Source organism: Anolis carolinensis, chromosome 1, assembly GCF_035594765.1.
Source record: "Anolis carolinensis isolate JA03-04 chromosome 1, rAnoCar3.1.pri, whole genome shotgun sequence".
In the NCBI taxonomy this organism is placed as follows: Eukaryota; Metazoa; Chordata; class Lepidosauria; order Squamata; family Dactyloidae; genus Anolis; species Anolis carolinensis.
Genome location: NC_085841.1, coordinates 326324275 through 326351060, shown reverse-complemented (window position 1 = coordinate 326351060; position 26786 = coordinate 326324275). Strand labels below are relative to the sequence as shown.

Genomic DNA, 26786 nt, shown 5'->3' with positions numbered 1-26786 from the left:
ATATTTGTAACTATGAGTCGTTTGTAAGTTGGATGTTTGTACTCGGGGACTGCCTATATATATAGCTTTGGCTAGCATAGGAAAGAGTTTACATCCCTGTGGAGATTGTTTTGCTGTTGGTGCTCCTGTTCAAAAGATTTCACCTCACTTTCTGTCCCTGTGATAATTGGATTTTGAAAATTTTGGCTTATTGTGGAAACAAGGATTTGTGATAAAGCTTCAGTGAAGACACCTTTTCCCCATGATAATTCTTTCAGGAGTAAATTTCCTTTCCTAGGAGTAGATTTCTCTCAGCTCCTGTTTTCTCACCCCCCCCCCCCAATTCTTATGAGTCATTAGTAAGTTGGATATTTGTAACTTCCTGTACTGCCTTACATTGGCATTTGTATGTTTACCCAAGTCTCACAGTAGCCATGAAGGCACAGGGACAGTGGACATCCTTGTCCTTAGGGGAAATAGACCAGCATCTTGGAATAGCCTGTTTCTTTAGTGGTTGCCTATGAGAAGGAAAATGCAGTGTCTTTGGAGGCAGATGCTTGGGAAGACTGGCCTGGACAATATCCTGTTCAACCATCCTTGGTTTTTCCCACCTGCTGGTGCTGTGTTGCTGCTGTCCATGTACAACAGAATTTACATTGGATTTTCATATAGAAATTCTTCCCCTATACCTGCTGTAGAAAATGTGATAAGTAGTTTGGTAACTCTTTTCTTAATTTAAATCCAGTTTTTAAAAGTAAAAGTTACAATTTTCAAAAATAACCGCAATGTTTTATTAACATGTTTTAATTGCCTACTTACTTAGTTACATTTAATTTATGAAAACAAGAATACTTTAATAAAAACAATACGCTGCAGTTTCAATTGTTAGGTAGGACTGAAATATTAGTTCTAGGAGCAGAGCAAGGAGACAAACAACAAATAATAACTTTCAGTCCAACCTGAAATATAGATAAAGTTTATTTCAAGCATCAATACGCCATAGAATTTCAGAGTTATGAAGTGAAGACAAAAGTGCATAAACAAAACTGTTTTCTCTATCTAATGCATATATGGTCATCCTTATCTGAGTTCTATGTGAGCAGCACAGGTTGTAGCCAGATCTTATTGTTGAGAATGCTTCCAGGGTCTGGCAGTGTATGTGACCATAACTTTTGGTTGTTCGTCCTGGGCCCATAATATAACACAAATGATAGAGCTCAGCAAACAATATAGGTCATGGGGAGATAACAGCTATTGCCAAGATGGAATTGATTGTATCTACTAAAACATCTGCATACAGTTGAATCTTAAATTTTTTTTGCCAATCCAATGAATGATTGAATTAATTGAGGATACACTTCATTATACAATGTGTGTGAAGAGTTCTCTTCTTTCCATTTGGTGCCAATTATGATAAAATGGTAGTGTGAATCATGGATTCCATTGTAGTACTTGCTATGGCTATCTCTGTGGTGTCCCAGGTGTTGTTTTAGTATGGTTTAAGCTTCAAGCAATAAAAGAATAAGCTATTAGACAAGGCTGCATATAATTTCAGCATTTTGGCACCTTACCTGAGTTTATAGGCAGAATCACAGGCCTTACCATTGTTGCAATACCTTGCCTGGCTCAAACCTATTCAAGGCACATCCTTAATTTCACATTAGAGAATATTTATGCTGTGATGCAAGAAAGAGGAGACAGTGTTCCTACTGCCTAAAGTTTCTCAAATCCTAAAGTTGTTTTTAAAAAAAGCAGATCTTAATTTAGGGTTTAATCCTAGCTTCTTCTGTATTTAGAAACTAGATAAGATAATGAAGTATACCTAAATATCATTATTAAATATCAAAGTCAGAATCATCCAGGCCACAGTATGGCCAATTTCTATGTATGGTTGTCAACATCAAAAAAAAAGCTGACAGGAAAGAATGCCAACACATTTGAAATGTAGTGCTGGAGGAGAATCCTAGGGATACTTTGGACCACTACCAAAAATGAATGCATCTTAGAACAAAACAGGATTAAATTCTTATGAGAAACCAGGATGATTAAACTGAACCTTCAACACTTTGGAGATACTTTGACTCACTGGAAAGGATTCATGAAAGTTAGCAAAAAACATGCTTTTCAGGTAGATACATTTGATAATGGATGTCACAGTCCTGAATTTTGCAAGACCTCAGCAGAGCAGTTGAGTAGTGGAATTCTTCGAGTGTATCATTCATAGGGTCAGCATAAGTCAAAGTTCACTTGATGGCAAATAACAACAGCAAAGCCATAACAAGGACACTTGGCATTCTCTGGACTCCTATGTTCTGCTACCTTTGACCATGCTGGGTTGAGTTTTTTGAAGCTGTTTCCAAAATATCTGGATGATAAATGTGCCCCATATCTGCATTAAATAGCTTCTGAAGAGAAACTTCAGTATTGGGCTCTGTGAATCTGGCATAACAGTGTTGAAATTGGAGCTGTGTGTTATTATTTTACTTTTAAGATTTCTTTCAGGCTGAAGTGGTCAGACGTACAATCCTATGCATGCTTACTCAGCCATAAATTGATATTCATCCTAAAGAGGGTAAATTCCTTTACCACAGTGTATTGGTTTTGAATATTCATGTACACCATCATCCTTCCTCTTCTTCTGGAAAGAGAGTGGTTTGCAACTATCAGCCTCCAAGATGCATATTTTCATATTGCAATCCACCTAGAAAATCAAAAATTCCTCATTTATGTAATAAATAAGGTTCTCTTTCAAACAAGGTACTGCCCTTTGGTCTATCAACTGTTTCCAGGGTTTTCACAAAGGTCATGGCGATAATTGCAGCACAGCCAACAGGGCATTCTAGTCTACCATATATCAACAATTTGTTCTTTGTTGCCACAACCAAAAGTTAAACTTCATTGTGCAATACTGGCAGCACTCTCTATCTTCTTTCCCACCCCATCCTATCTGTCAATTTCAACAAGTCTAACCTGCTGTGTATTCAGAACATCCATTTCATAGGTGCCTGTCTGGCATCTATTCAAATGCAAGCGAATCTTCTCATCAACAAGACATTCCATGAATGTGATTTGACACACACAATTATACTTTCTCATGCAGGTAGACATTCAAACTTAAATCAGTCCACCTTACTCTGCCAGCACTTCTCCTTCTTGATCTCCACTTGTAGATACAGATTCACACTCTATTGCTCTTCTTTCTCCCTCAGTCAATTATAACAATCACCTCTGATGTTTCTTAGATAAAATGGGAAGGTCACTGCTACAGTGACTACCAGTGATCCTCCACAAGATTAAAAGCAAGTTTCCATATCAATATTCTGGAGTGCCTCTCCATTTTCAATCTATGCAAGGCTTTCCTCTCTTCAGAGGGAGGTCGTTGACGTATAGACTGACAACACCACATTCGTGGGGTATGTCAACAAGGCAGGTTCCACCAAGTTACCTAGTTTGACTTCCATACGCTCCACATATATCACTAGTGCCTTCAGCACAAGATTCAGCTCATAGCAATTCATGTGGCAGGAATGCCAAGCATCCTAGCAGAACAACTGAGGAGGTTCCATCTTATAATCTTACCTCCTGTACTGCAGAACAGAATGCTCCACAGATTAATCTTTTAGCAACCCCATAGAACATCCAATTGCCTTGATTTTGCAACAGAGGCTGTCAGAAGAGGATGTGTTCCCTTTTTTTGCTAGTCAAGCAAAAATTACTTGTCTCGTTTCCTTGTCCTACACCTGGAGTTCCCCAGACTGAAATTCACAACATGAAGGTTAGATCTGTGTTGCCATTAAGCAGGATGTATTTCATCCTCCTAAAAGTTTGAAATTCCTTTATGTGTACTTCCAACCGCTACAAAGAGTTGTTCATGTCATCATCCAAACATAAAAGCCTGCACACTTAACTTTGAGAAATGCTGTTATGAGCTACTTCATGGGAGCCATTGCCACATCCTGGACCTTTTTAATGGCATCCCTTCTTCTGCCTGTACTGGAGCACACAGCCTGGGCATGCTCTTTTAGTTTAATTTAGTAATATCACCAGGACATGAGGGTTCAGGGTGATGCAGCCTTTGATAGGATCATTCTGTCTTCAGTTTTAGCACCCTTCACTTTAGATGAATGAGCTGGCTGATTAATACCCAGATGTGTGATTCACAGAGACCACAAAAAAGGACAAGTTGCTTACTTGTAACTAATTCTTTTCAAATAATAATCTGTGCATCACACCACTTGCCTTTCCTCCTCTCATTGGTGCTTATAGTACTAAATGTTTCTGCTGCCACTATGCTGCACAAGTTGGAACTGGGAAAATGGTGGACAGAGCATGCCATTGCTACCACTGCAACTTTGCTAGCTACAAGTTCTGGGTAGTGTATTTGTGGATGTACAAGACCCATATATATGAATGCATAGATGGCCACTCAAAGAACATAAGTTATAGGTAAACAACCTGTCCTTGCTACTATTTCTCTTTGATAGCATTCACAAATCAATAATATAATTAAAGCATATTTAAACATTAATGCTTAGTGTATAAAATATAGTACTCATGTGTATCTTTTTAATGCTTCAGAGTGAGAAGGAAAATTGAAGCCTGCCGTTTTTCTTCATTTTTAAACTGAGATTTAAAGTTCACAAAATACAGTATGTGTCTGAAAGAAGCAAATCTTAGTCTCCTGTTTGAAAGCTGGAGAGGACACATTATTCAGAGACACTTGGACTCTATTTTTCTTGCAGAGAGACATGAATGAACATAGATATCAAATGCTCTACTTCCTGTCAGTCTTATTGACTAGTACACACACTATTGAAATGGAATGATAGCTGACAAAAGCAAATTGCAGGCCTATATCACAGATGCAGCAATACTTTCTGAACTCCAACCAAGCTGCTCTGTCAAAGTATAGGCAGTGTTTATTTCTTCTAGACAGTGTGAAGTCACAACTTTTGTCTCTCTACCATAATGAAAACCTCAGCACAAAGATCCTAATCACTTCTCTCAACTCCTGCAGTTAAAAGCTGTGTTATGTGTCCCTCCAAAATAGCTTGGCTTTTGAGTGACTGCAAAACCTTATCCATGATACAGAAAGACACTATTGCTTGAACCATTTTTAAGCAACAAATGAAGCTGAACCATTGTTGAAAGTTTAGACGAGAAAGTATATTCACTCCATGAATTGACTACAGAAAACCAACCTGAAGTATAAATTGCTTTCTATTAAAAGAAAACATAATAGAACAGATGGTGGCATTTTACCTAACAAAAATAAAAGAACCTATGGACAAAATAGTCTGGAAAGTGAGTTCTTAAAACGTTTTGCTACTGAGCCCATAATATATTTTTGCAAAAATAAGAAGGCCCAGAAACATAAAAGTGAACATTAGTGTATATTCTATGCATCACCTTTCAAATAATGGTGTAGTTCTGTGTAATATTAGCAAATTTAGTGGAATGTTGAGGATGAATGAATAACAACAGTCTTACATAGTCCACTCAGACATACTAAATCCATTGGGGCTTATTTTCTGGTAATTGTGTACAGGATTGCAATTTAAGAGTATTTGATAAAATGGAAAATTGACTTGAAACAGAATAAATACAGTATACAGAAACAAATATCATTCATAGAAGAAAATAAAATTTAATGCATAGGTGCAAGATACTTGGCTACCAATGCATATGCAGAAGTATCCATAAAAAGAATCACTGGATGTTTATAATGAGAAGCAATAGTTCTGCTTTATTCTGCACTTGTCCAACTTTCTCTGTAGTACTTTGACAGTACTAGAGACTGTCTTATATGAAGAATGTAGATAAAAAAAGCTCAAAAATGGATATACTTAGCCTACAGAGAGAACATTTAATTACATATTACAGCATTCCTTAAATAGTTGTCATTTATGAGAGTGTAAAAAAACAATAACCTGTTAGTTGGGACAAGGAATTTTCTCCTTTATTTCAAATTGAAATTGCACAGCCATTGTTAAACTATCCCTGGATGTCTTGCACTGGAGAGCAGGTTAAGCAGCAAAATCCTACCCACCTCTCTCAGAAGATTGAGGACATTACTCTAAACTTTCAGAAAACTTTCACCATAAAGATCCGTAGGAAAAACAAAGGCAAAATTAGGTATGAAGCGTGTTTTCTACTGTCCTGGAGACTAGGATGCGGAACAAAGGCTTCAAACTACAGCAAAGGAGATTCTACTTGAACATTAGGAAGAACTTCCTCACTGTGAGAGCTGTTCGGCACTGGAACTCTCTGCCCTGCAGTGTGGTGGAGGCTCCTTCTTTGGAGACTTTTAAGCAGAAGCTGGATGGCCATCTGTCGGGAGTGCTTTGAATGCAATTTCCTGTTTCTCGGCAGGGAGTTGGACTGAATGGCCCATGAGGTCTCTTACAACTCCATGATTTTATGATTTTATGAAAAATGTCCCCTCTGTAGCTGGCTATCAGATAAGCAAAAAAAATAGCATTCTTGGTTTCAGTATAGCCATGTCCAAGGGGAAGCAGGTAGATGGATAGTGAAATATAACACCAAATAAATACGATGTGACACAAAGTTAGTATGAAAAACCCCATACAGTATTAGACATTCCAGAGTAGGTTAAAACAGATTCCTTAGCTTACATGTGCTTTATTAGCATATCAGGAAATCATACCCTGGTAATTTTTGTTCTGCCCTACGAATGTTGTTTTTCTTAAATGATGACCCATTTCAAAGGAAATAATATTCTGTGAAATTCTACATGGACAATATCTTCCTTCCTGTACAGCTTTTTAAATTTCAGAAAAAGGTATAGGATACCTAAGAGAAAGCAGCTTCTGTTCAGAGCTTCCCACAGCAAAAAAGGTCTTTCACGCACTGTCTCACTCCCTTACAAGCAGAATCTGCTACAAAAAAGGATGATGATAATAATAATAATAATTATTATTATTATTATTATTATTATTATTTTATTTTTATACTCCGCCTCCATCTCCCTGAAGGGACCTGGGGTGGCTTACATATGGCACAAGGTGCCTAAAACAACACATAAAATAAATACACAATACAATACAAAATAAAATCAATAGCATATAAAAACAACAGTTTAAAACTCAGAACAGCACCCATTAACCTATGGGGACAACTGTCGTAATACATGGCCAACTGTAAGCAAGAACAAGGGAGTGGGATAGTGCAAGTTGTAGCTAAGGAACAAGGGCATGGGATGAAAGTGCAATGCTGTATCATTAATTGCGGACCGTTGGGATTAGACATTCTCAAAGGCTTATCTTAAACATCTAAGTCTTGAGTTCCAAGGCTTTATCTGTCACATTGGTTTGACGGGAGAAGTACAATCATGTTCTTAATTCACCCACTGAAATCTTGAGGACTCACAAGTGCTTGATTTTTATAGGCATAACCACAATATCAAATTATTTTAGCCATATTTCATAATGTTGTGTACAGTGTATTCATTTATAAATACATCTATGCCCTTACTTCAGCCAAAAATGTTCCCATATGTTCCCATATGTTCCCATGTTCTGACATTCCCTTCCCTCATGTTTACAATTTTAATTTAAAACATAACACACAAAGGGAAAAAAGGAAGGATGAAATACTACAAGGTTTTAAAACAGTAAGAGTAATTTAAATAAACTGAAAATATATTAAACATAAAACAATTGAACCAAATTCAGAAGGTGAAACAGTTTAAAAATATGTGCATTAATATTTGAGAGAAATTAGTGAGGCCCAGAGACTTTGATAAAATGTATCTATACTACTTAAATATATGATCATTGATTCAAATCTGATCCCCTTGCCGGAGGAAAAACAGAGACAGGTTTTCATAAAATAAGATATATGTAAGGAAAGTATGCATATTGTTTTTACTAAATAAATTTATCACTTGATAACTAAGTTAGTGCAAATGAATAGCTGTACAATTTCGAGTATATACATAAATAGTATAGTATAGTAAATATTTTCTTCTGAAGAACACATTGCCTTTGGCATGCAGCCTGAACTTCACATGAAATAAATTGTGCTTTCCCCTGATCTCCAAAGCAGTGGCAATCTAATTGCTGACAATCTGGCTACATAATGCTGCTTGCATTGTCCATATTTTTCTTATTTACCTTTAAACTCAGCAACAGAGCATTTCTAGATAGACATCTCCAGCTTCTTCCCCTATTGTCTGTGTTGTGTAGCATATGTTTGTACAAATCCAGTTTCTGAAGGACACCTCCAGCTATCTGCATTTGATTTTGGTTCCTGTGATCACGTTGTTTGTCTGATTTTTTTTCTTTGATGTTCATTGTAATTTGTTGGAAGCCACCCAAGCCCTTAAGCAGACGATGTGTATTCTGGCTGCTGCATTCTACTTTCGTGGTTCTCCATAATCCTTTGGCAAATCATAAGACGCTTTGTCATTAAGACAAGTATTACAATGCTAGTTATGATAGTCTAGGTAAACAAAAAAATCTAACTCAGATAATGTTCACGTTTTATTGTAGTAACGTTTTCACATATATACCAACCACGCACTCTATTTGCCAAATAACTTTTTAAATATTATATTTTAAATCATAAATATTGAACATTATTCCAGATTAAAGTAGTATCTTGGTTATTCCATGGTGTTATGAAAGAAAAATGCAAAGTGGTTTGCAAGATGGCCTAATCCAGTGTCATGCAATCAGTTGACTATTGTGATTGAACTTCCTTCCCCACCAAAGGGTTTTGGGGGCACACAGAGAGAAGGCAGGAAAAGGACCTCCTGATTCTCTTGGCAGAAGTGGCCTTGTGGATGATGCCCAGTATGCTTTATGTCAGAGTTTATCAAACTATGCTCCTCCAGATGTTTTGGACTTCAGCTCCCACAATTCCTAATGGCTGGGATTTCTGGGAGCTGAAATCCAAAACACCTGGTGGAAAATAATGTTTTGTTGCTGTTTGCCATCAGATTAGCTTCAATTTGTGGTGATTTTATTCATGAGACACCTCTAAGAGTCCCAGCTCTCAACTACCTTACCTTCAAGTCTTGCAAACCTGAGGCTTGGTTTCCTCAATTGATTCTGTCTCTATTGTGATCTTCCTCTTTTCCTACTGTCCCATACTTTAGCAAGCACAACCATTTCCAGTGAGTCAAATCATCCCATGACAAAGGCAAAATATGATCATCTCAGTTTAGTCATCTTGGCTTCTGGTTTGCTGTAGGACCCATTCATTTGTCTTTTTGTGATTCATAGTAACCATGGTACCCATAGGAGTATTCCCATACACTGCATATGAAAATTGTTGGTCTTTTTTCTGTCAACTTTCTTTGCTATGCAGTGTCCATAGAAATAGGAATACTATGATATGGATTATTCTGACTTCGGATTTTCTACTTGAGCATTAGTCATCTTATGATTTCTTCATTATAGTCTCCATTTAGATTAGTAACTGAGCCACAGTACGGAGGAACCAATGTCTGGTTTCACTTAGTTTGAAGGAACCATATTTGCACATTCCTATGACCCCAATTTGCACGAAATACCTTCAATTTCATTTCAAAAGCAATCATTACCAATTCAGAGCACTTCTGTTTGGTTTGGTCTCAGCTTCTATCAATTTTAAATTTAAATCTGCTCAAAAATTAGATAACAAGGTTTATTGCTCTCTTGCTTTCTTTTAAGTATCTCATTTTCCTCTGACTATATAATAGTAGTGATATGCTAATCTGTCATAATGTATTTCATAATATTGAGGTCAGTGTATTTATAATTTTTTTCTGTGTTTTTATAGTTTCCAAATAAAACAGTTGCACATGTTGCCTGTAATATGCTCAATATGCTGATTCAGTATGCAGACAGATTACAAATGTACCAAGCTGATTCACCATTAAAAATTATTCAAGTAAGTAAATATTTGAAGAAATTTTTGAATTTTGTATTTATCTAAACTCTTTGAAAATATTTTGTGTGATATTTCTAAACTGGCAAAAGTTAAGTGTTCCTATAACAAATATTCTGGCTTTTCATATACAGTTTGTTTTCATCAGAGTTTATTTGTAATGCTCAAATTTGTTATGTTAACCATGTCAAGTATAAAGAAATGTTAAGTAAGAGTAAAGAACATGAAGAACTTTTAAATTATTATTGACAAATAAGAATTCTAATAGCTTTCGTCATACTACAGAATACATAATTTTGTTGAAATGTAGTTTCGTTTTTCTATTATGTTCATTTTATAACATAGGTTTTTAAAAACTCTAAACTCATCCAAAAGGACAAATACATGTCATGATCTGAAAAGTGTCTTTGTAAAGGAAGATTTCTGTTTTCATATTTATTGCCAAACTGGAAGCTTTGGGAGTTTCTTCCAAAAGAAAGCACAGTGTGCCACTGGATATTCGTAAAGCAACATTACCTTTGAGCAGAATTAATTATAGTTCCATGAATCTTTGAAGATTTGTTTGCTTGTTTATTTTACACAGTGTAGCCTCTGCGACTATATTTTGAACTGGGAAAAGAGTGTTTTAACCCCTGTCTCTTTCAGGGTTTTTTTTCTGATGAAAATTGTCCTCCCAAGGTAGTCTGGATATTTGTATTATTTGGTAGTGAAGAATATAAATTGGGGGGGGGGGGAATCTTAGCAGAAAAATGACATGAGGTTTTACCAGAAGAACAGTATGATGATGAAGCCTCTCTCATGTGCCCTTCAGGTTTTCAATCTCATTGGCTACATTTGAAATGAATAAAATGTCTAAAAAGAATTGCAGAACTAAATATAAAACATTGTCTTTTATTAATTTTTATGAACAGTAATAATAATAATAATAATAATAATAATAATAATAATAATAATAATTTTATTCTTGTACCCCGCCTCTATCTCTCCGCAGGGACTCAGGGCGGCTTACAAATACAAAACAAGTATACATACAAAAACATCAAATACCAAAAACGCACGAATGAAAAATTAAAACATATGATTAAAATCAGACCATTAATAAGGCAAAGTTAAAACGCAGCAATAAAACATAAGGATGGGCTGATCAAAGTGCACTAAGTGAGACTTTTAAACATGGAGGAAGTTAAAAGTGCTATAAGAACATGGGGGAGAACCCAAAAATGAGTTGAACCCTGAGGCTATATCGAGAAATTACCCATGCAGATGCGACCTATCAAGGATAACCATTTGTACAAGAAATTAACATTCAAGAGGGTGGTACTTATTCAAAAGCCTGTGTAAAGCCTATTTCCTTACTGATTATGACTTCAAAGATTGTGTACATGACTTCAAGTAGCATAAGAAAGTGAGGATAATAGTTTGTTTTGCATGCTCAACATAATGTCTCATATGTTGAAAATGGGCTATTGATGATGCTCTCTATCTGTGGACGTGAATACTTCAAAAGAGAATATATAATACAACTATGATCAAAATAATTTTATATAGTGATTCTCTGTCTCTAGCTATCTGGATGCCTTAGACCTCAAAAAAAGCATCAATCCTTATAGTCAATCCTCAGGAAATCTGAAGCCCAAAACATCTAGAACAGTGCTTCCAACAATCCATTTTTATTCAGTTGTGCCAGGGATCAGCACTGGATTTGTGCCCATTGGGCACAGTTCTTTCTTTCCTGCAAACCTGCCAGGGACAAATAGCCACTGCTCCAATGATCACCATTTTGAGTAGCACTGCTCTAAAGGACCAGAGTTTGAGAATCTAATACATCAGATAGCACTTTTAAAGTACACTGTATCTTCTATTTACATAGACTTAAAATAAAAGTAATGATTTTGTCATCTAAATCAATATAAAATTGAAGAAATTAAATAATTATTTAGCCATCTTTGGTTGCTTCAGCAGCATCAATTTTAATAAATTGAGATGAAATTAAGAATATATATGTTATATTCGTAGGGGACCCTGGTGGCACAGTGTGTTAAAGTGCTGAACTTTAATATCCTACAAGTAAATGGCTCTGATTCACTTACCTCCTAGTATGCTGTACTTCTCTGCTGAACACTCAGGACACGAAGCTCACTCAGCATAGAAATCAAGTGGGTTGGTGGACATAGTACAGAGGGGCTTGCCAATGAATCATTTCCATCTGTCATTCCTCTAGCTTTTCTTATGGGTAAAAAAGTGAGTAAAAATCGTAACTACTAACTTTTCTGGGCTAATCTATAAACCAATCCTGAAACAAGATCAAGTGTTTAGAGTTTCATAAATGCAGTGGTTCCGTGATGGCTGGAATGCCCATTCTGCTCTACACAATATTTTGCAGAAGAGAGCATATTTTGTGATGGTAGCACTACAAACCCAACTGTGTCTCTTCAGAAGTAACCCTTGTATTCTAGAATGCTTTTAACATTCTTTGGTTTTAATACTTTACTGTTGTCATTTTCATTGTTATGCTTTATCCCAATAAAAATTTGCTGGTTTGTAGAGTTTATACAAGCCATCACTAAGTTTCACAACTTTAAAATGAAACAGTTAATTGCAGCTACCTATTATAAAGTGCCTCAGATATTCAGATTCCTCAGTTACAGACCTGTGAAGTAAATAACACAATCAAATACAAAACAGTGACAACAGTGATCTTTCTGTTAGAAATACATAGATATGTTTGGGCACAACAATTTGAATAAATATTTTAATACCATTCAGTGGACTACTTTTGCTTTTGTCACAGGCAGTAGAAGCCAGTAAAATAGAGCAGACAGCAAAATAAAGCAGACAGACCAATCCTAAGTACCTACTTTGAAATAAATTAGACTGAAATCAAGGGGACTGATGTCTACGTAAATGTGTTTAGGATCCATTTTGCCAATACTGATAACAACTCTTGAAAGACTGCAATCCCAACATTATTCAGGCTCATAATAGTTTTGAATCTGCAACCTAGAACTTCAAAGAACAGTGTTCTCAGATGACTTGCTAAGTGATGCAGGAATGATCAGCAAATTGAATGGGAAGAGAATAAATGTTCAATAAAAGGTAAAGGTTTCCCCTGACGTTAAGTCCAGTCATGTCTGACTCTGGGGGTTGGTGCTCATCTCCATTTCTAAGCCGAAGAGCCAGCGTTGTCCATAGACACCTCCAAGGTCATGTGGCTGGCATGACTGCATGGGGTGCGGTTACCTTCCTGCTGGAGCGGTACCTATTGATCTACTCACATTGGCATGTTTTCGAACTGCTAGGTTGGCAGGAGCTGGAACTAACAGCGGCTGCTCACGCTGCTCCCAGGGTTTGAACCTGAGACCTTTTGGTCTCCAGCTTTTAATGCACTTCGCCACCGTGGGCTCCAAAATGTTCAATAGTACATTACAAATGTGTACTGGCATTGGTCAGCAATGATAAACTGAAACACTTACAGGGTAATAGCATTGATAATTTCTCCATGGGTCATATCAAAATCCATAAGTTTTGCCCCTAAACCTGCCATCGACTTACACATGAGTAAATATGGTAAGCATTTTTAATTGATTGCCACAATATATGTGAATTATTAATGTGATTAAAAATCTCACACAATTTTTTATCAAAGATTTTAAAAGATCTAATCATCCATAGTAATTTTTAAAAATCTTATTATCCACAGATCCTGATAGCTACCATCACTCATCTGTTGCCTAGTACTGAAGCTTCTTCATATGAACTGGACAAGAGGGTAACCAAATTTTTATTTATTTCACTTCTATTTTGTTCTTACACTTGCATTTATATTTTATGTTGTGGTGCAAAGTGTGTAGTTTAAATGTAAGCATAAGTTTTCAGGTTTTTGTTGCTCATTTATAATACAACTTAGATCTTTTGTTGGATCCCACGTTAGAAGAAAGGCAGGATATGATTTAAAAAACATTTCTTTTTAAGTATTTATCAATGCATTATGACATTTGTGCTTTTCTGCTGAATTTGAATAATTTATTACCTCTTTCACAAAACAAATAAGTTTGATTATGTGTGCATTTTATCACTGTTACAGATGATCCCTTGACCATCTTTATTCCACGGCTATATTTAACACTTAATTGTGTAAAAATAGCTGCAATTTGTAGACTGTTTGTGAAAAGAAAATTGTCTTACTATAGACGTGTTGTAGCAACACAAGACCAAATGTTTGTGTTTCTCCAGACTTCCACCATTCTCTTAGTACTGATTTTGATTTAAACACTTTCAACTAGAAAGGATGAGGAAAGAGGGGTGCTGAATGGATGTAAAAAGGAGCTTCACTGTCAGATGCTTTATGAACTGAGGCATGCCTATCTTGGCATTATGCTTCAGATTATTTCTCTCTCCACTCAAATAAAATGGTCTTGGATTAAAGGGATCCTGCCCTATATATGTGATGTCTGAATTCCTTCTACAAAACTGTCAAGACAGTACACAAGCACAATGTGTTATTAGTGATTCTTGAGATTTCTTATGAGACTAAATTTAAAAGAGAAGGAGAAGGAATAGAGAATGATGTAATCTGGTCTCTATGATTATATATAATTTCAAAATTCTTATATTATAGCTGGTGGTATCTTTACTCCTGTGTCTGTTGGATTGGATAATGGCCTTGCCTCTAAAGAGACTGTTACAACCTGTTCAAACTGCAGGATCTGAAAATGATAAAACTGAAAAAACTGTTCTCAGCTGTATATACAAGGTACTTCCTTTTTCCTCCATACACATTACATACACATAATTATGTCTATGGAAACTTAGCGATAAACCCTTCTAATATGACTAGAGGAGAAGGTCCCTGTTGCTGTTACAAGGACAATGTTACAAAGGGCAGTTCCTAGTGATACCAATAAGCACAATATAGTAAATATCAACCGCAATCACAGAGAGTATGCCATTCATACAATTTCTAATAAATAAAGCACATACACTTGGCACAGTAGTGCTCTTGCCCTGCGATTTCTCTCTCCTAAGGAAGGGGAAAAGATTCCAGTCCCTGAGACCCCCTAGTCATGTTAAGAAATAATCATAATTAATTGAACAATCCAATTGTCATACTAGTGGGGCTCCACACAGAAAATACTCCACTGGTGAAGAGTATACCAACAGATTTTCATTGACTATCCTTTCTACAAAATGCTTGGAACCAAAAATGTTTTGGGTTTTCTGGGGGTGGGGATATTTCTGGGTTTTTTTGGAGTACCTATCTTTACAAACTCAACCATCTGTTAGGCCCAGAGATAATAGGATGTGTAGTCCTCAGCATAGGCTCCCCCCTTTAGAAAAGTCTCAATTAGAGACTCTGGCCCAATCATTTTCCGTACCAGACCAGCAACTTTCACCCTCTTCAACCTCACTACGTTTTTCCAGTAGGCCCCATTTATCCCCTTCTTTTGAAGTAAAGTTAGATGGTGTGTCTAGTAACCTTTTGGATCCAGGGAGCTGACTAGATTCTCTTAAGGATACTCCAATTGAGCCAGACTCCTTGGGGGGTGGGGAACAGGCGGGGGGTGGCTCCATCGAGGTGTGGGGGAGGAGGAGGAATTGCCGTCAACGAATTTCCAGGGAGAAGCGCAACAGGGTTTTTGCGACCCTGGAGAAGGATAGGTGTGGTAGCCTCCATGGTAGCCCCTCCCGGCTGAAGGTCCTGCTGTTTAATGCCAGATCCGTCAAAGGTAAATCATCTATTATCCAGGATCTAATCATGGATGAACATGCGGATCTGGCCTGCATCACCGAAACCTGGTTGGATGATCTGGGTGGGGTTAGTCTTACCCAGCTTTGTCCTCCAGGTTTCGGGGCGCATCAGCAGGCCAGGCCAGGAGGGCGGGGAGGTGGGGTTGCGGTGGTCTTTCGGCAGTCCATCGCCTTGGTCAGATGCGCCGTTCCGGAATCTGTTGGGTTTGAGTGTCTCCACTTGAAGGTGGGTACCCGGGACAGTTTGGGGATTCTGCTGGTGTACCGTCCACCCCGTGACACAGCAGTCTCCCTGCCTGAGCTAGCAGAGGTGGTTTCTAGCGTGGTGTTGCGTTCCCAGCGCCTGTTGGTGCTGGGCGACTTCAACATTCATGCTGAGACCACCTTGACAGGTGCAGCTCAGGAATTCATGGCCGCCATGACGACCATGGGTCTGTCCCAAATAATATCGGGTCCCACTCATCAAGCTGGACATACACTCGACCTGGTTTTTGTTGCGGGCGACGGTTTGGTCGGAGTGGAAGAGCAAATTATTCTTCCATTGTCATGGTCCGACCACTATCTGATCAGTTTAAGACTAACCGTCTCTTCCAACCTCCGCAGGGATGGTGGACCAATTAAGATGGTCCGCCCCAGGAGACTTATGGATCCTGAGAGATTCCTGAGGTCTCTTGGGGATCTGTCTACCATGGAAGCTGACGATCCTGTCGATGCCCTGGTCACTCGTTATAATGGCGAGTTGTCCAGGGCAATAGACACTATCGCTCCTGAGCGTCCCCTCTCGCTGCGTGGAGTTGCCCCAGCTCCCTGGTTTACTGGGGAGCTGGCGGAGATGAAACGTGCAAGAAGGAGACTAGAGTGCCGCTGGCGAACAACTCGTGACGTATCTGACCGAGCACGGTCTAGAGCCGCTATTAGGGCCTATTCCGCGGCGTTACGGGCAGCCAGGAAAGTTTTCTCGACTGCCCGCATCGCGTCTGCAACAAATAGATCTTCAGAGTTGTTTCGAGTTGTTGGGGAGCTCCTCCACCCTCCTCAGGTCGGGGGAGCACCCGACATCTCGTCAACTCGGTGTAGCGAGTTCGCTCACCATTTTGCAGACAAAGTCGCTCAGATTCGTTCCGACTTAGACACCGGCCTTGATGCATTGCCAGGTGAGGTAACCGAGGCATCTGTCTGTTCGATCTTGTGGGATTCGTTTCAGCTTGTGCAGCCTGATGATGTGGACAAGATTCTTGGAGCGGTGAGGGCAACCACCTGTGCCCTTGACCCTTGCCCATCTTGGCTCTTAAAACAAGCCAGTGGAGGGCTAGTTGATTGGTTTGTGAGAATAATCAATGCCTCTTTGGAGCAGGGCATATTTCCATCTGGCCTAAAACAAGCTGTGGTGAGGCCTGTTTTGAAGAAAGCCTCCTTGGATCCGGCTAACCTCAGTAACTACAGACCAATCTCTAACCTTCCATTCTTGGGCAAGGTCTTGGAGCGGGTGGTTGCTTCCCAGCTCCAGGGATTCTTGGAAGATACGGATTTTCTGGACCAATCGCAGTCTGGTTTCAGACCTGGCTACAGTACCGAGACGGCTTTGGTGGCCTTGGTGGATGACCTCCGCAGAGAGCTGGACAGGGGGAGTGTGACCCTGCTGGTTCTCTTGGACATCTCAGCGGCTTTCGATACCATCGACCATGGTATCCTTCTGGGACGTCTCTCTGGGATGGGCCTTGGGGGTGCTGTTTTGCAGTGGCTCCAGTCCTTCCTGGAGGGTCGTTCCCAGATGGTGAAGCTGGGGGACACCTGCTCAGACCCCTGGCCATTGACTTGTGGGGTCCTGCAAGGTTCCATTTTGTCCCCCATGCTTTTTAATATCTACATGAAACCTCTGGGTGAGGTCATCCGAAGTTTTGGAGTGCGGTGCCATCTCTACGCGGATGACACCCAACTCTACTACTCCTTTCCACCTAATTCCAAGGAAGCCCCTCGGATACTGGACCAGTGTCTGGCCGCTGTATTGGCCTGGATGAGGGCGAACAAGCTGAAGCTCAATCCTGACAAGACAGAGGTCCTCCAGGTCAGTCGTACGTCTGATCGGGGTATTGGGTGGCAACCTGTGCTTGACGGGGTCGCACTCCCCCTGAAGGCGCAGGTCCGCAGCTTGGGGGTCCTCCTGGACTCTGCGCTGACACTTGAGGCCCAGGTGTCGGCCGTGGCTGGGAGGGCCTTTGCACAACTAAAACTTGTGCGCCAGCTGCGACCATACCTCGAGAAATCAGATCTGACCATGGTGGTCCATGCCTTAGTTACCTCTAGACTGGATTACTGCAATGCGCTCTACGTGGGGCTGCCTTTGAAGACGGCTCGGAAACTACAACTAGTACAACGATCGGCAGCCAGGTTTCTAACTGGGGCAGATTACAGGGCGCGCTCAACGCCGCTGTTTAAAGAGCTCCACTGGCTGCCATTTATTTTCCGAGCCCAATTCAAGGTGCAGGTTATCACCTACAAAGCCCTAAACGGTTTGGGACCCACCTACCTTCAAGACCGCATTTCCCCCTATGAACCCGCACGACCTCTTCGCTCGTCGGGGGAGGCCCTCCTCTCGCTTCCACCAACTTCGCAGTTGCGGTTGGTGGGGACGAGGGAGAGGGCCTTCTCCGCCGTGGCCCCCCGGCTGTGGAACTCGCTCCCCAGGGAGATTAGGCAGGCCCCTACCCTACTTTCTTTCAGGAAGAGCCTGAAAACTTGGCTATTCCAGAAGGCCTTCGTTGACTGATCCTTGTGGGATCATGTTATTTACCTATTAAGCAGTAGACCCTCTGGATTGTTTTTAGGATTCATTCAGCACTTTAAGTATTACACCTGCTGTATAATTATCCCTCCCTGATAACTTGATATTGCTTTGCACCTTGGCCTGGATCTTTTGACCCAAATCGGGATTTTAATATTATTGTCTATATTGACTTTTATGACTGTTTTTAATCATGTTGAAGTTTTACTGCTCGGTTTAATGTTTTATCTGATTTGTGCTGTCGTGTCTGGGCATGGCCCCATGTAAGCCGCCCCGAGTCCCTCCGGGGAGATGGGGCGGGATATAAGAATAAAATTATTAAAATTATTATTATTACCTGCATTTTGGAGTACCCGTATGTACATAATGAGATATCTTGGAGATGAGACACACGTTGAAACACAAAATTCATTTTTGTGTCACACAGACCTTACACACATAGTCTGAAGGTAATATTTGAAAAATATCCTTCTCATTGGAAAAAATTTAGAAGAGTTAATTACATTTTGCATATTTTTATTTTTTTTTAAATGGGGGGAGGCAGAAACACACACACATTCTATTTTCCCCCAAGCTTCACATATTTAATAATGCCATACTTCACTTGGCAGGAGCTCTTGAAGAGCCTGGGATGATCTCCTGGCCTAGCTAGCAAAGAAGCATTCTGAATTTCCAAGTCACAAATGGCTTTAAAGGTCTAAACTAGTGTTATGAATCATTATGGAAAATTTCAACACATACCTGCATATTATTTGGAATAGAGTGTATAAATGAATCTAAATAAATGAAAGCCTAAGATATTCCTCCACTACTACCCTGATCAATTGATAACTACTTTCTTATGTGCTTGTTGTACATACAACATAATCACAGATTAAGTACTCTGTATAAATCTTCTATCCATTATATGGCAAAATGGCAATCCCACCCGTCATCTTAGCTTTCATACCTGTAATACTATTTCTCTGACCCTCAGTGAAAATCATTTTTATTCATAGGTTCTTCATGGATGTGTCTATGGATCTCAGTGCTTTAGCAACTCAAAATATTTTCCTATAAGCCTCTCTGATTTGGCGTCGCCGGATTATGATCCTTTTATGCATTTGGAAAGTTTGAAGGAGCCTGAACCATTACATTCACCTGATTCAGAAAGGTCTTCAAAACTCCAGCCAGTCACAGAAGGTCTGTTTACCTTAACAAATTCCTCTTTGTGATTAAATTATGTAAATTTTCAAACCTGAATGTTAATTTAAATAGTGGGTTTTGAATCAAATCTAATGCCAATATAGAAAATAATTAGCATCAATCAATTGTAATAAATGAGCAGTAATTGCAATTTATTTCTTGAAATAAGTCCATTCTCAATCCAAACATCAATTTAATATATATCTTTGCCCTTCTATAAATTGATAAACAAGTAACACAATGTATATTGTATTCTTTATCCTGATTTGACTTGTCCACCAGGCAAAATGCAGATACAGCGTGCTGAGTAATAATAAAAACAATATAAATGTGTATGTATGATTTTTTAAATTATTACAATTTCTCTTTTGCTGGTCTTGTTCAACAATATTTATCTAAACCATACTTGTTTGCAGGAGAGTTCTCCAGTATCGGCAGTATTTTTTTCCCTTTAAAAATAAAGATTTCCTAAAGTTTTAAGTTGCATTTTTCTTTCAGTAGATATGAAATGGTCTAGGTGAAAGAAAATTTGGAGAAGATGGGCTGTAATATGGATACCACATATTCTGTGTAGTGTCATTCTCCTCCTATATTAAGCAGTTCCCTTTAGGCTTCCTTAAAGGTATTAAGGACTAGATAAACGCAGAACCTTTTTGTAGCAGCTGTGTGCTAACAGCAGGTGATTTTGTGGTCTGTAGTGACTTCGTGCTGTTTTTTTTATGTGGAGAAAATGGCTAATCATTGTGCCCTTGTCTAAGGCATGTTTCATCATCTTCAAGTACTTTTTTGGCCAAAGAATTCTGAACACAGAGCTGTCCTCTAATAAGCTCAGTATTGGATTGAACAAATCTGATTTGAGAACTGTTGGCAGGAGGAGCGGTAATTATTAAATTTACTGAAGAATGAAGCAAGGTACTGTAGTTGGCTTTTTGTCAAATGGCTGTGGTCTTATTAGCACAGAATAATCATCCGCAGGGTCAGCATGAAAGAAACATTGAGGGATTCATTCTGCCCTAATTACAGTTTCACCTATACGCATTATGCAAAACTAATATTTAAAGAATTTGCCAAAATTAACTTCCCCTACATGTTTCATTGCAAGTGTAGAGAATTGCAGTAGCTTTTTGTGCCTTGCTGCCTTTGTGTGCTATAATAATGTGTAATTATGGGTTTGCAGCAAATGCTGTGTGAGATCTGACAATTTGAAAAGACAACCTTGAATAGGGTTTTTTTTCCCTTTTGAATGAATGTCTGTTACACACAACCCCAGAATTGCTATCCTTCATTTTTAGGTTTCCTGTTATAATCCTAAATAAGAAATTTCATTTCTACCTTGCTATGTCATCTTAGACAAGTTTGTAACCTTCTCCTCCTTTAAATTATTTTCAAAGATAATTCCTATAAATTTTAAGACTAGATGAGGTGATGAGTTTTTTCCAAGGATTATAGTATTGGCTTAGCTGTACCAAATACTAAGCATTTTCCTTTCCATAATTCCATAGCCCCCTATAATTGCTGTTCTGCACAGTGAGTGGAGCTAGTTGCTTTGGTCGTCAGGGGTGATATAATGTCAATAAACAAGATCCAGCTCTAGGCATTAGGGACTCCTGATGGAAATGTGTTTCTTTTATTTCTTTCCTTACCCCCAGTTTGCATTCATTTCTTCTCCCTTATTTTAAGGGATTATCTAGCCATTTTGCATACGTCAAAAAAGGTGAGGATTGTTTCTACAGAAATATGTGGTTCTGAATAGAGTATATGTAAGAGCGGTTTCATGCAGGGGCTTTTACCAATTCAGTACCTCAGGCTCCCTTGGCAGATGCTTCATTGATTATATGAATGGCCCAGTCCCAAGATTTCCAGTTGATATTAGTTCTTTAGATTTTCCACAGCTCAAAATAAACAGTGGGGTTTCAGCATGTGGCAGTGTAGCCCATTGTATTTCCAGTAAATTTAAGGACTATAAAGCTAGAGGAGTTGAGGACAGTAAACATTTGAGTGTGAGTTTAGGGTTATATCTCATCATCATCATCATCATCATCATCATCATCATCTGTCTTGTTTACTTTTATTCTGCTTTTCTTTTTGCTTTATCATCTGCAGAGGTCTCAGGTAAAACTATCAATACCACCATAAAATCATGCATTGCTGTAAGTTTTCAATTCTTATTTTTCTGCAAAACTGGAAATGTATGTGGTGGAGAAAGAACTTTAGTTGGTTCATTGAATAAAGTATATTTAGATTTTTGTTCCTTCTGCTCTACACTAAGACAACTTGAATGTTAAGAATATTATGAAACTCTGAAATGAAACTCTGATGGATCCATCTTGAGATAAATGTTGTGTTAGACAATGGATTTCAGCAATCTTTAAGATCAGAAAATTGATAGTTATGTATATTACAAATACATTTTATAAGTTATAGTGGTTTCCAGCTTCTGGTATGCAAAAGCAGTATTTAACAGATTTGCAGACTTTGTCTTTAGAGTTCTTTTAAGGCTTATAAGTGAAATGCCACATCAGCTGTTTGAGTCCCAGTGTCAGAAGAAAGGGGAGGAATAGAAATAAAGTAAATAAATATTGCTGTTGCTGCTGCTGCTGTTTTGTATGGAATCATTCCAGTATGTGCATTTCCATGGTTTGAGACTGCATGCAGAGCAACATGGGTCACTTAGTTTGCATGCTTCCAAAGAACACAAGGAAGTGAAGTGGTATAAATGTATTGGAATTGGAGATTAGTGGGAATTACCCTCCTATCTAAGAAAGAGTGTAGTTTGGGGTAAGGGATGAATGGGCTCCATCTGGTATATGAGGTAGCAACCCCACAACTTCAGGTGTTATTGGAAGAAATTGATTATCTAGATCCAACGCAGTCTGGCTTTAGACCGGGGTATGGAACTGAGACAGCCATGGTCTCCTTAGTGGATGATCTACGCAGGGTACTTGACAGGGGGGAGTGTGTCCCTGTTGGTTCTCTTGGACCTCTCAGCGGCCTTCGATAGCGTAGACCACTGTATCCTGGAGCACCTCGCAGGAATGGGACTTGGAGGTACTGTTTTAGAGCCTGGAGGGCTGCTCTCAGAAGAGGTTGCTGGGGGACACCTGCTCAACTCTACAGCCTTTGTTCTGTGGAGACCCGCAGGGTTCAATATTGTCCCCCATGTTGTTTAACATCTACATGAAGCCGCTAGGAGAGATCATTCGGGGTTGCCTTTGAAGACAGTTCAGAAGCTTTAAGTAGTCCAACAGGCAGCAGCCTGCTGCATCAGTTCCACTGGCTGCCAATTTGCTACTGAGCACAATTCAAAGTACTGGCTTTAGCCTATAAAGCCCTAAATGGTTCTGTCCCAGCTTATCTGTCTGAATGTTAAGACCCACTGGGGGCCTGTATCTCCCTCTATCTCCCTCTATGAACCATTCTGGATGTTAAGATCCACTAGGGGGGCCCTTCTCTCAATCCCACCCACTTCGCAAATGCAGTTGGTAAAGATGAGGGACAGGGCCTTCTCAGTGGTTTCCCCTCAGTTGAGGAACTCCCTCCCTAGTGAAATCAGATTGGCACCCTCCCTCCTATCAATTAGAAAAAAGTTAAAACCTGGCTATGGGATCAAGCATTTGGGAAGTACTGTATCACAGGGTCAACAGGCAGCTATGAGTTGAATTGAATGAAATGCAATTTGGAACAGCTTCTGGATTAAGATTTCTGATCTACGTCCAATGTATATGTAATGTATTTATAGCCCATTGTTTGTATGACTTTTTATTATTTTAATGTATATTGTAATTTGTTTTTGTATGTTTTATGTTTACTGTGGCATTGAATATTTCCAATCTGGAAGTCACTCTTGAGTCCCCTCTAGGACTGAGATAGAGCGGGGTAAAAAATGCAGTAAATAAATAAATAAATAATAGGCAATCAATAGATACATTTCTGGTGTTTCTGAGCCAGTTTAGACTAATTGGCTAATATAAATATGGGGCAAAGATTAAACTGGAAAAAATGAAATTAATCAAAACCCAAGGATATTGGTCTACATAACATTCTTATCTGGGATTTGCAGTGTCAGACAGTCTTGACACCACTGCAGGTCTGTATCAAATTTTTAAAAGTTCATCTCAATGTCCTTAGTCAGACTTTCTTGTTGGGATGGGGAGGGGTTAATTTATTTTGTTTACTTGTTATATTTACATCACATCCTCCTGTGAACTTCAGGCAACATACATGGCTATCTTCCTCCTTAAATTGTATTCAGAACAACCTTTTGAGTTAAGCTAGACTGAGAGAGAGGGAATGGCATACAATGAATTTCTTGACTGAGTGAAAACATGAGTCCAATCTACGACTATAACTACTAAGTTGCACTGGCTCTCTGTACTCAGTGCTTAGTAAAGACTAGGTGGTTTAGAAAGAAAAGGTAACAGCAATGATTTAACAGCCTGCTTTGTGATGTCGTGAGGCAAATAGTTCACAGCAGGATGGAAATTTTTCATTTTGTACTTCTGCTATTTCATACAAAAGTCCAAAGATTGTGCCATCAGATATTTTTTTTCTTTGCTTTTCAAACTGTTTAGTTTTCTTTGGTCTTGTAGCTCCTCAGAATGCTTAAAATCTTTAGAAAAGCAGCATTTTCATTGTAAGTGTTATATGTAATCTGGTTCTAAGTGAATCATCCTGTGATCCTTCACATTTAAATGTTTTCTTTTGTATGTTGCTGTTGGTTTTTTTAATTGTTTATATTTGTCACTTTCTTTTCAGTAAAATCTCATATGCAACAAGGACTGATCTCTGTGGCAGCTCGGACTGTGATTACTCATCTCGTAAACCATTTAGGCCATTATCCAATGAGTGGAGGACCTGCTATGCTAACAAGTCAAGTATGTGAAAACAATGACAATCCTTACAGCGAAAGTCCTGAGCTTTCCCCCGACCTATTTGAGAATCCCAACCTCCAATTTTTTGTATTGAACAATACAACTTTAGTTTCATGTATACAAATCCGAGCAGAAGAGAACATGCCTGGAGGAGGCTTGTCTGCTGGACTTGCATCTGCTAATTCAAATGTCAGAATTATTGTACGTGATCTCTCTGGGAAATATTCCTGGGATTCTGCCATTCTGTACGGACCTCCACCTCTCTGTGGGTTAACTGAACCAACGCCTTTTGTGCTCTCATTAGCCCATCAAGACAAACCAGAAGAGGCCTCAGAATGTTCTCCATATGTAGAAGAATTATGTGTAAAAGACGGAACTGTGCTCCCAGTAAAAAGGAAATTGAGAGAGACTATGCCAACATGGGACACAATTCGGGATGAAGAAGATGCCCTTGATGAGCTCTTGCACTATATAGGAATGACAAGTCCTGAGTGCTTGCAGAGGACAGGGGTATCACTCAATGTTCCTGCTCCTCAACCTGTTTGTGTCTCCGAAAAGCAGGAAAACGATGTCATCAATGCAATTCTCAAACAACACACAGAAGAGAGAGATTTTGTTGAAAAGCACTTCAGTGACTTAAATATGAAGGCTATGGAGCAGGATGAACCAACCCCACAGAAGCCCTATTCAGCATTTTACTATTGCAGATTGCTTCTTAGTATTCTGGGAATGAATTCTTGGGATAAAAGGTAAAAAGATAACTTTATTGCTGTTCTTTGTTGTTCAGCCTTTATCATTCAGTAAAGAGAGAGGGCTGCCGTTGACAGGAACAACCACACATCTCTCTTTCATTCTGGTAATGTAAAGTACTACAAAATACTAGATGTATTTCTCGCTTACGTCAGAATGCAATGGCATGTTCTCACAGTTTGTATTTTGAAATGTTGCCTGTTGACTTATAATGATCCCTCACATTTTAAGAAGATTTTCATAGGCAATGAATATTCAGAGGTGGTTTTTCCAGTTCCTGCCTCTGAAATAGAGGAGAAAGGGGGAGAAATAGGGGAGAAAAGGGTGTGTAATTAGAAGTACTATGCTGTGCATACCAAAACCCTATTTCTACTACCATCCTCATTTTCATGGCCATCAGTATGTCTCTGTGGAAGGCCAGGGACAGGACTCAAAGCAGAAGTGGGGAGCTTTGATGGATATAGAACTTATTTTGGGTGTAAAAATCAGGTGTCTGAATTTCATACAAATGACCTAACAATAAATTTGGGGTTTAAAAAAAAGACCACATTTTCAGCATCACAGTCTCATTTTTATTCTCTATTCTTCCTGAATTCCTCCATGGATGTACCATTTTTTCCTCGCTAACCTGATTTCTGAAATATAATGCCTTACCACACTAGAGCTCAAATGGTAGGCAAAGAGTGTGCATCCCATTTTAAATCCTATGGCTGCCTCCTGCATAATTCTGGGACTTGTAGTTTTAGTGAGAGCAGCCACAAGATTTCAGGTGGGACACACACTCTTTGCCTACTGTTTAAGCTCTAGTGTGATATAAATAATAGTCGGTTAGAACTCTCACTGCTTATATCTTGCAGGCATTATTTTTATAGGAAAGGGTGTGATAAACCTCTTCTAGATAACTGCACAAGACATCAAAATTATACAGTGATTCTCTATTAACACATAACAAGGTCAGCCGTCCAAAAAGAGACTTATTGGATTTGTCCTTTGGCTGGCATGCAAGTACTTTTTTCACTAAATAGCTATTGCTTGTCCTACTAAAAAGCAGGATTTATGTGCTCCAAAGGGAGTCCTGTTCAGATTAAATGGAAAGAAATGGAATGAAGTGGGGATTATATTCAAGGCACCAGCAAGGATGCAAAAGACCAACTGGGATAAAAAAAACTATATGTATGTATCATTTTTAAAAGATCTATTTATCTTTGATATGGAAAAAGCCTTTCAAAAGGCAAGAAAACCATAGGAGACTTCATGAATGGAACTGCAAGTGTGTTGTTGTGCTGTCCTATATCTGTCATTCATTACACAGATGATGGAAATGTTTGTTAAATTTCCCTGTTTAGGAGAAGCTTCCATCTCTTGAAAAAAAATGAAAAGCTACTTCGAGAACTTAGAAATCTGGACTCAAGACAATGGCAAGTTATCTCCTATATGCAATCTTCTTAATCAGTTAATTGTTTTATTTTATCATGTGCATGTACAATATATTTTGCAGACAACAAGCAGAGTTGTATCTAGTTACTCCTGCTGCTTTCTGCTCAAATTAGTAAGATTTACCTCCAAGTGATTCACCA

The 26786-nt window shown here is 38.8% G+C and overlaps 1 protein-coding gene across 19 annotated transcripts in view; it reads left to right on the top strand.

Annotated features, from left to right (window-relative positions):
* The window catches only part of ralgapa1 (Ral GTPase activating protein catalytic subunit alpha 1), a 192050-nt gene that overhangs the window by 114537 nt on the left and 50727 nt on the right, over positions 1-26786 (top strand). For all 19 annotated transcript variants that reach the window (XR_010002099.1, XR_010002101.1, XR_010002102.1 and 16 more), the window contains 6 exons: positions 9766-9876; positions 13574-13642; positions 14492-14626; positions 19402-19585; positions 24344-25208; positions 26556-26627. Coding sequence is in view for 15 of the 19 variants with exons in the window: in XM_062968273.1 (XP_062824343.1) it covers positions 9766-9876; positions 13574-13642; positions 14492-14626; positions 19402-19585; positions 24344-25208; positions 26556-26627 (1436 nt within the window). In the remaining 4 variants the exon portion in view is untranslated. The remainder of the gene's footprint in view (positions 1-9765; positions 9877-13573; positions 13643-14491; positions 14627-19401; positions 19586-24343; positions 25209-26555; positions 26628-26786) is intronic.